The sequence below is a fragment of the Pleuronectes platessa genome, chromosome 11, assembly GCF_947347685.1.
Source record: "Pleuronectes platessa chromosome 11, fPlePla1.1, whole genome shotgun sequence".
Lineage (NCBI taxonomy): Eukaryota > Metazoa > Chordata > Actinopteri > Pleuronectiformes > Pleuronectidae > Pleuronectes > Pleuronectes platessa.
Genome location: NC_070636.1, coordinates 16,783,523 through 16,796,784, shown reverse-complemented (window position 1 = coordinate 16,796,784; position 13,262 = coordinate 16,783,523). Strand labels below are relative to the sequence as shown.

The 13,262-nt window shown below is 42.4% G+C and overlaps 1 protein-coding gene across 1 annotated transcript in view; it reads right to left on the bottom strand.

The window, feature by feature from the left end:
• Positions 1-114: 114 nt before the first annotated feature.
• The window catches only part of aspg (asparaginase homolog (S. cerevisiae)), a gene marked incomplete in the record, with an annotated part of 14,257 nt that continues 1,109 nt past the window's right edge, over positions 115-13,262 (bottom strand). Inside the window, 15 exon segments of the mRNA XM_053434575.1 lie at positions 115-1,207; positions 2,487-2,534; positions 2,634-2,690; positions 2,777-2,876; positions 3,349-3,435; positions 4,751-4,914; positions 5,686-5,781; positions 5,952-6,068; positions 6,176-6,289; positions 6,440-6,625; positions 8,609-8,721; positions 8,806-8,932; positions 9,450-9,533; positions 9,642-9,767; positions 9,928-10,039. Of these exon segments, the coding sequence (XP_053290550.1) occupies positions 1,199-1,207; positions 2,487-2,534; positions 2,634-2,690; positions 2,777-2,876; positions 3,349-3,435; positions 4,751-4,914; positions 5,686-5,781; positions 5,952-6,068; positions 6,176-6,289; positions 6,440-6,625; positions 8,609-8,721; positions 8,806-8,932; positions 9,450-9,533; positions 9,642-9,767; positions 9,928-10,039 (1,540 nt within the window).

Below are 13,262 nucleotides of genomic sequence, written 5' to 3'. Positions count from 1 at the left end.
GGCCATCAACAATTGGGCCTTCATGCACTAATTCATACAGAAAACCACCTCGAATCAGAAACTGCTCGCGAATCTTAAGCAAGGATGTGAGTTTCAGGAAACAGGAGACGGTGATTTCATTTCAAAATTTATTTTTCATTGAATCAGCTTCACATATATGTTTTTTTTGCATTTTTAAAATACACAAAATTGGGACAATAACAGCAGTGAAAACAGCTCATCTGAAGCAATTGATATGTATTTGCAACTTAAAGTGAAATGTAATTTCTCTACATCAAAACTTGAAAATAAATGAACATGGACCGGTTTACAGAGTAAATTGTATCAAATTAAAGAGCAGCGCTGATAAGCCTTTAATCGTACAGACAGAAGACAGAAACTGAGGTGGGTTGGCGATGGTTTTTCTTCTTTTACATTTCAAAGGAGAGATGTGACTCTTCCAGCTCGACGGACGGCACAAAGAAACAGGCTGGATGAGTCTGGAGGGTTTTTGTTATACCTGTTTGAGCAGACGGAAGTGAGGATCTCAGCTTCGAGACCAGACTTTACACCATACTATGCTTTAGACCCGAGTCAAGTGTCACAGTTGGTTCATACTCCAGAAAACTAAATACTTTACAAGCATCTTGCTATAAAAATAAATCATACAAATAAGATCTGTGAAGGTACTTTGTGCTTCTTAGATATTATGAATATATTGCTTTAGAACAGTGCGACAATACTTATTTAAATAATGTGCTCTTTTCAAATTTGTCTGTTAAAAAAGTTGTTTCTTCGCCATCCTTCGCTGTTCATGGAGTCATGGGAAGTTTCACAGCAGGTCTCCGTGACAGAACAGCTCAGGCGAAGCTCTGAATTCCCTGTCTTGACAGAACAATAACTCAGTCTGTTGTTCAACGTTCATCGACACAAATTAAAATCAAAACATTCAGCAGTATAATACGTTTCCTACGTATGTATGTACGTGTACAAACATTGGTGCCCTTCATGGACAATTCTTAACTGGCTTTCATGTTGGCAGTGATTGGCTTTCAACGACAAACAAACAAGCAGACATTCTAAAGTGAGTGCAACTGGGACATTCAGCAGGAGGGTGGGGGCTCGGGAAGGAAGTGGACGCAAATGGAGTGCGGCTTCCTGTCGGTCGAGGCGGCATCACCTCGTTGTGCCGCAGGCTAGGGGCGGGGAACTGGATCACTCAGCCACTCTGCCACAGAGACATAAGGAAACAAAATGAATATGGAGCAGTGGTGAGGTGAGAGGTGTTTACACACACACACACACACCCCCACCTCCTCCTCCTCCTCCTCCTCCCCCCCCCCCCCCCCTTTGGGGACGTTACATTACAGGGACTTGCTTATATTTCCTGGAAACTTAGCTTAACTCTACATTATAACCACAACAGTGATTTGAGTTCACAATCACTGAACTTAAATCAGCTTGAGGAATCAGCATTTGTGCAAAGTCAACAGTTTGAAAATCTAGAGGTAGCCTAGGACAGTGACACTCAAACACACACGATATTTCAAAGTAAGGCCAGTCGCAAATGCTCGGCATTCTCAGGCATTTGTGTGCAGCCATCAGGTGTGACCAGATTTAATCTGAAGACAAACTCTGAACATCTGAGACAAAGAAGTTCAGTTCATTGAGCTTTGAAACGGCAGAAAGCAGCAGACCCTTATGGTTGATGAGTGGAAAATGCAATAAATGCGTTTTTTTACCTCCACTCAGGACTACACAAAAACAATGTGTAGGTATGGGTCAGAGAAGAACCTCTTAAATTATAGTGTGATTCCAAGAATAATTATACCCACTTGCTTTAACAACAAGAGAGAGATCGGGTGATTTTAATTTTCATCTTCACTATATGTGAGATGTATTTCTTTTTTACTGCTTTCTTCCATTCTGCTTAAAATCTCCTGAAAAACTGAAATTATTCTGTCTCTGTTCATAAAGTCATTTCAGCATAAGAGATGGAGGAAAACTTTGAAATGTGTAAATATTTGTTTTTCAAATTTCAGCTGAAGTGGATGTTTATTTTCTAAAAGTTGAAGCTGCGACAGTCCCACAGTACGTTTGGCAATGGCTCCCTTACATTTCTCCAGCTTTAGATTTAATTTGAAACAGTGAGGACTTTGGAGCTCATTCAGTGTTGTTTGAAGACGTGATGAATGTGAACAAACCTTTTAATACATTTGACTGTGTATTGTGTGTGTTTTAGGTGAAATACAATGGGGACAGAGTGACCAATGAGATTCAGGGACTAGGGGTTTACCATACAACTTGTGCAAAGCATGCAGCTATACACACAACTGCGATACCATGAAATGTAATGTAATGTAATGTAATGATACACAACACAAAAATGGATGGACCATAGGCTCAAATGGATGTGCACAAAGAAGAAAGGGAGCCATGGTTTTGAGGGGCCACTAATGGGAAATATATAAAAAAGGAATTGCACAAATTCACATTGTGCCATTTACCTCCTCCTCATCATCCTCAACATATGAATTAAATTCACCAAATGCCGCCTGAAATTAAACAAGACAGACATGTAATTCAGAGGAAACTGTTGTGCTTGTTTGTCAGGAAAGAGAAAAATATGAAGCAGCTAGAATAGAAAGTGTCACCTGGTTCAAGAACGGAGCTAAACACGTCAATACTCCAATGTTGCCAATAGCATGGGCCTGGTGAAGACAGAACAAGAAGTGGTTTTAATTTCAAAATGTAAAAGTGATTTTATTAACGAGGATTGTGTCCGCCCTGAACCTACCACTTGAAGTGCCGTCTGTCCGTCGTAGCCTGGTTTGGTCAGGTCAGCTCCAGCGAGCATCCAGATCTCCAGGCCCTCCAGGTCACTGATGGATGCCAGGCTGACACACAGGAAATGACAGAGTTATTACGGTGAAGAACATAAGCATTATTAACAAAATTAAAGAGACACTGGGTAAAGCCCAGGTGGTATAAAGAGACTGGGCAGCACATCAAGGAATTGAATCAGTAATCTTGGTCTTCAGGAGTCAGTGATGTTTGGCTTATTTCTTGAAAGGGAAACGAGCCATACTTCATACCTTACAAAAGGTGTGTTTCTGAAATGGTTCATTGGAACAGATTTGATTATGCTTGTCGAGTGTCTCAGCTCGCGTTGTCTACTTGCCGACAGTAGAGATGCGGCGCAGATCGGAAACTATGCTGCCTGGGAGCATTCCTGCCGTTTGTGTCAGAGTGGGGCGACTGGTTGTCAGCTATGTAGGATGGGTCACTGTGTGCACAGCCGAGCAACCGAGAAACCTGTGACTGTGAATGTGTGCGATTGTTTGGCGACCTGCTTTCTGTGTGTCTCACCTGCACAGCTCTGCTCCTGCTTCCTCCAGCTTGTCTCTGGAGAAGTGAGCTCCGGTCCTTCTCAGCAGCTTCACGACTTCCTTGTGTCTAAATGAATTATTAGAAGAGATGACAGTAATATTACTGTATATTTGAAACATAAAAACTATTAACAAAATCACTCAGTTTATACCAGCTGATAAACCTGTATAAGGAAGTGTTTTCAGAAGCTTCACTTAAGTTTAATGTTGCTTTCAAGCATTTGAATTTTATCACATTGATTCTAAACTATGTCTTGAATTTTCAGCTTTGATTGACAGAGTCAACGTGGCACTGGTGGCGGTTTGGCGAGTAGGAACAAGTTCCTTATCGCCCACAACCAACCGCCCACACAGGAGTCACCTGCAGTGACACAAGCAAGACTACAAAATAATGTTGATCCCTGAGTTGCTGCGTTTATCATTAAGAGCTGCCCTTCGCCATGTGAAAAAGTGAATTGACACAAGATGACAATTTAATGCTTAGTTTTTTGTTGAGTCACAGTGAAAGAAACTATTACCCGTTGAGTGTGTTAAGAAGCCAGTATCTCTCATCTGTGAAACTGGGAGCAGGCTGGTAGGACTGGTTCGGAGGACACTCCCCACATTCGTACTTTACCCTTTTTATTCTCTCCCTGCTCTCTGCCACCCCGTATATGGTTATCATGCTGCAGTCGCTAAAATGCGCGTCAGACATGTTGACATCCTGGTAGCAACTAAAAACTCCAGTTCGGTAACTTTCTCTTATTTTGTAAGTACTTTCAAGAAGGCCATGCTCAAGGGTTTACTGTAGGTAGTGTAACGACAGGTGTTAGCGTTGAGTGCATCCCTCTAACATCGCAACCGAAACAAGTCCACACTTGCAGTTAAGCCAACCGTTAAAATAGGACAACAGCCATTTGGCACAACACACACACCGTTTTCACCCCGAGGCTCGACGTAGCAGCTATAGCAGAAAACATTAAACATGGCTCCTACCACATAGGCATTCAGAGTCAAAGTCAATGAGTGACCCATATTTAAAATCCACTTCGGTAAAAATAAACACAGTCTATATTGTGAGGTGACAATTTGCCTAATTAGTTTGTTGCCTGGCCTCTAAACTCCATTACGAGTTGCATCCCCTAGCTGCTGCTCCCCTTCCTGTCATTTCCCACCTTCCAGCTCTTTTAATGAAGTTCCCTCTATAGGAGCCATTAACAACATGTTTGCAGGAAACACTCCGATGACTGAGAGGATTAACAATGGTTGCTGATGGCAAAAAAAAGGGGGGGGGGGATTTTAAGTGTTGTGTTTGCAGCTTCATAAATGACATAATTACCGTAAGAGATAGATGAAAAGCAAACGCATCAGCTCTCAGAGTTTCAAACCCAGGTGCGGTTTACCTGAAGCGTACAGCGTTGCACAGCGGTGTATCCCCGTAGCGATCTTTAGCGTAGACTGTAGCTCCCTGACTCAGAAGATACTGCACCAGACCCAGGTGGCCCTCGGAGGCCGCGACGTGCAGAGGTGTGCGTCCGTCGTAGTCTCCCTGACACAAGTTGGTGCCCTGTGGAAGAGCACAACACAACAGGTTCACTTTATTTCAGCTGGTCGTTCAAAAGAACAGGTCTGGTGATATCGTGATAACTATAAGAGTTAATTAAGAAGCTTTTGCCTCCATTATCGTCCAAAAACATATTGACCCAGACCACTGCATAGGGTTGGGTGTTCCTACATTACAATAAACAGTGTCCCACGTACACTCTAAATACAGGCTTGTGTACCCTATCTGCAGTCTGAGGCGCTGCAGTGCTGAGTGTGTAAAGACAGCACTAGATTTGTATACGACGAGGATGTGGATAAAATCCATCACAAACTGTGAAGGTTTGAATGTTGAACAGATTTTATGATATCAAAGGAAGAAATCAGTCCACAGAAACTGTCTAAGCAGCGACTGCATACCAGTCAAGCCACATACATACATGTACATGTGACTGCTGGGACAACTCAGGGCCTGCCTTACCAGTCGGGCCTGATGTTTTGTTTCACTGTGCACCAGTGTGTTTGCTGAGGCCATCAGTGTAAAAAACGACAAACCGAGCATGCTTTAAGATAAGCTTATGTAAAAGTCTAGCAGTAAGCTGTGTTCAGACTGTCACAGCAAACACCACATTGAGCTCAGAAGGCTGGTTAACCTGTTTTTGATTACAATAGGTTTTAGTTGGGGACGTTTTTCTTCCCTTAAAACAAACCACTATTTGAAGGTGTGTATGAGAGGGTTGTTAATGTCAGTGTAGTAATACTGGACATGCCGATGGAAAGAACAGTGAAGTTGTACCATTTCTCTCAGGGCTTTTAAAGCTTCTGTGTCTCCAATCTTAGCGGCAGCACAAGCCAGGGAAGGAGTCAGAGCGTCACGAATGGCTTCAAGTTCCTGGAGACAAAACAAAATGTCATGATAAAAATGCTTACCTTCAATATAAACAAAAAAAATATGTCATGGTATTTTTCAACATATATCCATGAATCTAATAACCACAACTTTAAGGAAAAGTCTGGACTTCAGTTAGGAGTGGTGAAGCCGATGGGCAGTGGCGTCCTCACCTCCTTGCAGCTGACGCTCAGGCACTTAGCGATGACCTGGATGAAGCGGCTGTCTCTGAGACCCAGCTCGGGTTTCCCTTGGCAGCTCATTTCACCTCGCAGGTTTTTACCCATCATCTAAGACAGTCACAAACACAAGCACACTTTTTTTTCTTCTCTCTTCTATTTTTTCGGGGAAATATTCGGATTCTCCAAAACCTGTATTTGTTTGCGAAGACACAGACCTCTTTCATGGCTTTAAGATCAAGGTCCGTCTTGGCCAACACATAGGACAGCTTTGTCAGGGCGGCCTCTGGAGTCATGTCACTACCAGGTATCAGCCCGGCCGCCGTCAACGCCTGAGAAATCAAGAGAATGGGTTGTCTGTTTAATTTATGCTTTCTAAATGAGTTTGAGTCACGGACCAGATTCTCTTTTTTGTATCTGGAAAATGAATCACAAAAACAGAAAGGTCGCATTTTTCGGGGCAAAAGGTGAACGTGAACTACCGTTCCAGTGGCGTATGTTGGGGACACAACGCCCCTCAGACACTGCGTGCAGTTCATGATGATGATGCCAGAGTCGGTGGCCTCCTTCAGCTCCGCTAGCAGGTCAGGGCGGTTGTCGGGAGCGTTTCCGCTGCCATAGGTCTCCATGACCACACCCTTCATGGGCGGCTGCAGGTAAGCCTTCACCTGGAAACGGACACCACCACAGTTTATTATTATTATAAACACCCACAATTTATGACTCAACTGGCCGCTCAACCGTGTAGAATCAAATTGAGGAATTAGTATTCCATGTTATTTTTCCTGCAGCCCCTTTCACTCCAAGGCGTGCTACCATCCACTCCACTAAAAAGCCCATCTGGCGCTATCTACGCAACTAATATCTCCATCACTGGTTGGCTGGCAATGAGAGGCCCTATACCACATCATTAGCCATGGCTTGTGACTAGAATGGCAGATGACTGAAATGGCAGGAAGGAAAGCAATTAATCTGAAGGTGTTAGCAAGCATAAAGTCACTTGGCAAGACCACGGCAGTTACCATAAAACGTGAGGAGAAGGTGACATTACCAGTGCCGGGCACAGTCTGTAATTTTTTGATGTGATAAGCAGTTTGACAAGAAATGTTTGACACAGATTAGCAATGAAGTGCTCACGGAGCAGTGGCGGGCGGGGAACACAGGAGCCTGGTGCCTAATCAAAATAGTGCCTCACGAAGGCAGTTAAAAGCTGTGAGGAAGTCTTGATAGCCGAGCCGGGCAGCGGCAGCAGATTGAGATAGTAAAGTCGCTCCCCCAGCAGCCGCTGCAGGGGGAGGTGCACCTAAATGTTACAGTATCTGTGCCAATCCTCCCTCTTTACAGGGTGATTGGTCATGGCCCATAACTCCTTCTCATCTTTCTCTGGGCTGAGCTTTGATGGCAGATTACATGACTGGCAAAGTAACAGAAGATGGGTAATAGCACAATTAAATTAAGCTTAACTATATTTTAGTGCAGTTTGGAGCAGTCAGTTGCCTTTGACGAACATACACTTAATCACGTTTTATTGCCCAGGAGGAAAATTATTTCATTACAACACGCCTGGATAAAAATATTTGCATGGCGCTGTTAAATTCTTTAATGTATCCCTTTCTTCATTTGACTTAATTTAATCTGGTGCTGATTTGAAACTGTATTTACACATAAAAAAAAATGGACGGGCACATTACTCATAGTGGATGATTTGAAACTTAATGCAAATACAGAGTCAATAAAAAGCATGTGAACCCATTGGAACAAACAGATTTTCTGCATTACTTGTTCATGAAATGTGTCCCTTTTCCAGAGTCACATGTAAAAGACAAACACAATGTGCTTAAGCTAATAACACACGAACAACTCTAATCTTTCTTGTATTTTTTGATCGAATCCAGTTACACATCAACAGCGCTGGTGGAAACAGCAGAGGGTAAACCTGTGGATTTCCTAACTGGGCAAAACCTCCTTCAAAACCAAAGCTTCCAGTAGCGGCTGTCAAATCTGCAGGATGTTCAGAACGTCTTCAGCTCAGACATGGTCTTGGGACGTGGGGTGTAATTAACTTTCTAAATTCTACGACATCACTATTAGGTTAAGGTTACCACTCAAAAGGTGGATTTTCTTTGTTTCAAGTCATTACCTCGGCCAAGGAGAATAGGTTTTCATCTGCTTTTGTTAGTTTTTTAGCAGGATTACGCAGAATCAACTGAACTGATTTCCATTAGGGTTTTGTGGAGGGTTGAGGCGTGATCTGACGAAGAACCCATTCTATCTTTAAAGGATTCAGGATTTTTTTTTGTTTCTTTAATAATGGTGGGATAACGCGTTAACCTAAGAGGAGCTACAGTATGTGCTCTTCGAGTGCCATTCTTGTTTTGTATGTTTTTACTTCAGTGTTTAGTGACATTGTCCTGCTACATCACCCAACGTCCATTGAGCTTCAGCTGCTACCCTGTTCTGTATTTATGGGTACTTTCCTGACACTTACGCCAAGTTTCATGGTAATCCGCCAAGTAGTTGTTGCATAATGTGGCTAACTAACAGACAAACACATACGAAAACCTCTTTCGCAGAGGTAATAATCATCTCTGCTCCAGTTCAGACGCTGCATCACCTGCATAACATCAACGATATTTCTCATAGGGACTTACAGTGGCACAAGTGATTCCTGGGAAGATCCTGAGCAGGCCGATGTTACAGCTCAGGTCGGTGCTGACTTGAAATGTGTCTTGGGTGTCTGGCTTCCAAACCTCATCCCAGTTGACTGTGGGAAAGCCAGAGACAAATAAGAAATAAGATCAGGTATATCTGCTTCCCGACGACAGGCTCAACCTGACCCCTGACGTACCTTTGATATCGATTTCAGCTGTGGCCAGTGGACCAAGGTTAGGGGAGCAGAATGCGTTGAAACTCCCAGCATCCACCTTGGTCGTGCGATTCCCTCGGTAGAGTTTGTTGTTGAAATACAGACACACCTGAACGGAGATAAAAAAAAGCTGTTTCATCAACACTAAAAGAAGATCAATGAAAATAGGTCAGTTGGTTCTAATTTTTCCTTTTTAATTCAGTAAAATCCAATTAAATACAGGAGACACAAGTTTAACTGCACTTTTTTTTACTTGCACAGATAACCACACAGTAGATAACACTGTTTTTCCTGTTCTGGTAGTTGTGTTTCAGTATTGTGAAACACTTTTTTGTTAGAGACAATTCTCCTGAGAGGTTTAGGAGACTTTTTGACCTTTGAAAGGGTCAAGAATGCTCAGAATAGTTTTTGTAGATCATGTTGCATCTCCTTAACATGATATAGGTTTATAATATCAACGGACTAGTTCTTTTCATGTATTATTTCATTTATACCTTCATCACAATTCATCCATACACCCCAAGCATAACAAAAAAGGCAAAACTAATGGAAAGCTTAAAAAAAAAACAAGTTACTACAAGTTAATCATATTTATTCTGCAACTCCACACATCTCCGGCTCCTCACCTCAGGAATGACAAACTGGCCGGCGATCAGCAGCGCCCCCAGAAGGTTGCCTCTGCCATCGTTCCTTATCTCATAGATCGGCACCTAAAGACAGAGCATGCCTTATCTTAAGAAGCCAGAACAACCCTGAGATGCAACAGTAAAAGGTGCAGACATATTGTCTTGTGTTAGTGTCCAGCAGCCAGCTCTCACCTGTGAGCCGGTGACCACGACCGGTTTGCCCAGATGTTCACACATGAAGGACAGGGCAGAGGCTGTGTAAGCCATGGTGTCTGTGCCATGCAGGATCACGAAGCCATCGTAGTTTTTATAGTTTTTCTGGAGACAGACGAGACAAACTTTACAAACGCTAAATCACTAGTTAATTTGACTTCCTATTATGTTAAATCATATGAACAATTGTTATGATCTTATCATCATCTGAGAGCTTTCAAAAGAATACACGATATTATTTGCCATTGAATCCACCAGCAGATACCTCAATGTCCTTTCCAATTTTCACCCAGTCATCTGGGGTCATATTTGAGGAGTCCAGCAAAGGGACGTACTCCAAGATAGTGTAGACGATCCTCTTTTTTTGTTCAGACAACCTGGAACATAGATCAAGTTTTAAGTCTGAGTTTCAGTGACTGTGTGCAAAACTTTTCATGTTTACAGAAAATAAACACAGAAAGTACAAACGATCCACATTCAGGGGTTTTAGTCATTACAAGGGTTGTTGTTCACTCAAATCCACACAAAAGGCACGCGCTTAAACAAAGGATTATCATTATCATCGTTTTGTGATTATTGATTATTTGTCTTCATTGGGATTATTTCATAAGGTCGCATCATGTTCTGGTTAAGCTTTTAAGAATGCTTGAAGAAGGATGGGGATACACTGAAAACTTAGATGACTCTATGAAGTGTAACTCGGTGTGTTTAGCCTTGTGCCTCAGCAGCAGGAAACCAAAACCTGTTTCTTACACACACACAGACAGACACACACACGGAGGCATTTTAAGGAGTGTATAAGGGAGGGGCATGGCAGCGGCCCTGACAGCTCTACACACTACGACTTCAGAAAACACACAAAAAGAAAAACCAAGAGCAAATTGAGAGAACATCAATCGTGAGTTTGACAACACAAGCACTGGATACGGCAAAAATCAGGGCTTTATTGGACTTTTTCTTGTTTTTAGCTGCTAGTTTAACATCTGATAAATCCAGTACAAGATCAAATCAGTTCTCTTTTACCGCTCCATAAAGTAACAATAACATTACTTATAATGTTATTTGGCAAAGAAACAGGATTTATTTTAATTTAAACTTTTAATATACATGTTGCTGAGACAGACAGGTCTCACACACAGTCACTGTTCTCCTGACTTAACTAAAAAGATTTGCTGCTCGTCTCCTAAAATGATGACTCATGGTTCTAATGAGTCGTCTCCCCTCTGAACTCTGTCTACTTTTCGAACAATCGACTTCAGATACTTTCTTTTCCGGATTTGCTTGTCCTGTGTGTATTTGAATGGGTTTTCTGAAGTTGCAGTGCGTTGAGCTTTCAGGGCCAATGAATGAAGTACTAATGCTTTGTGGGGCTTTATATCTGTGTATAGGACCCAGTTAATATATCTTGAGGTTTTTTTTGCGAGTCATGTCAGATTAGGTCAAAGCCTTGTGTTTCTGTTTAATTCCAATTCCAAGGGAGGGAACCTGGTATGAATCGCCTCGGAGTGGAGTTTAATCAGGCCGCCCCACCTGCAACACTGCGTCTAAGGCAGCTTGACTGGCTAAACAACCATGGAAAGATCTTCGTTTTTTAATCTCCCTTCTAAAGAAACAGGGTGGAACAACCCCCGCCACAGCCTCATAACAGGGAGATATAAGCTGAATGGAACAGCAGGGGGAAGGACTCTGAGGCAAGCCCCAGTCCACCCGACCAGACGTCCGACAGACACTCTTCTAATTAGCCTCAAGTCCACACACGACCCGAGAACGTATGTTGTCAATAACATTCAGTCCAAAGTTCCCCCAAGAAAACACTATTCATATTACAAATCACATATCTATGTGGCGGAGCAGCCTGAGTTGGAGCAAAGCGATGCATTTGCATATATCCATGCTAAGATGCCTCATAGCTCAAGAATAATGATTTGTGTGTGTGTGTCTATGTGTGTGTGTGTTGGGGGACTCGAGATGTGGAAGGAGAAGGGTGGAGGTAGGGGGCAGGCGGCCTTGTGGCGTACCCTCAAAACATCACATGAATAAAGCTTTTCAATAAATCAATAAACCAATTGCCTCCTCAGTAAAATAAGCTTGGCAACTGCATACTATCAACAGTTCGCCCATTAGACAGTATACACTCAAGGATGAGCAAACATTGCGTTGTACTGAAGGTCTAAACATTTATATAATATTTAATAAAACATGTTCAAGTAGTCTAACAAATATGATACAAAATAACACAAGACAGCCATGTGTCGCAGGGGGTATGGTCAAGTTGTAAGGTTGAGAGAGGTCCTCTGAAATATTATTATGAGCCTCACAAACTGCTCACACAGCCTCAACTGCGAGTTTATGGAAAACCAGTCGACTAACAACTGCTTATATATATATATGGATATAGCTTATATGGATCCCTTATCTTCACCACACACCACACTCCTCCCCACTGCTCAGCCGCCTTCCACCGCAGCAGCCTACGTGAAGGGGGGTATGGAAATTTGTGAGCGAATGTACGTTTCTGGCAGACGCGGCACCTACTATCACTAATGAAGACCCTACAGAGACTGCTGATCAGCTGGGAGCCCACTCACAAGGGGTTTTAGGCTCACTGCTCCACAGCACATGGAACAGACAATAAGACAACACGACGTTAAAGAGAAATAAAAAATCAAAACATGCAGTAGAGCAGATTAACCAGCAGGCAAACGGCAGCGATTTACTAAATAAACCTAAAGAAAAACATCAGGCTATACCCCCCCATGCCACACTTTAAAGCAGATGGCTTGTTGGTAACAGAGATGACATTCACAAGTGCAGGGTTAGACACACAGAAATACGTCAGGCAGTGCAAACAGCTCTGAACTCCTGAGTCCTTCCTGCTATTTGCTCCTCATGCCTAAGGCCATGTTGGCATGCGCTTCCTGTCAGGCGAGCACACCCTAAGCAGAGGCTCACACCACTCTCATGCACAATGCAGGCACACACAACGCTGCCAATGCTACAGCACCCTTGGAATGGCTGGTCACACTGAGGCATCGGCTTCCTGTAAAAGCAATAAAAGCATTTCATGGTCATTAAAGTCATTGTTATTGTATATTGGGAGTCAGTAATTTCGATTCAATATCTGCTTCTTCAGATATGAAATGAATCTTTCACTGTTTAGTGACACTAACAACTATACTCTTGGGTACATGTAATATTCATGAAGATGCAGAGTTTATAGTCAATTCTAAATTGATTAACGTATAGCAATAACCCGCCTTGCAAAAAAAGCCAGACGAGCATGTCTATGATTTAATTTCCTTGGCAATGGTCTGTGCATACAGTAAGTTAAGTATTTCAATACAAGCTACATATAAGCTACTCAACAAAAACCTTAGCTGTCAAGGACAATAACATTACAATGCATGTATTGCATTAATTTTTTCAATATGAAGATAGGTAATACTTTGCCCTCTATATTTTTTTTCTTTGAATAGCAATAACATTTTACATTAACTGATAATTTTTCTGTTTAATTGATTTTCAAGGTCCATAACCACTACCAGTACCTGCTGTTTCTGTGCTGGGACCTTACATGATGATCCTTGAGGCAACTGATTT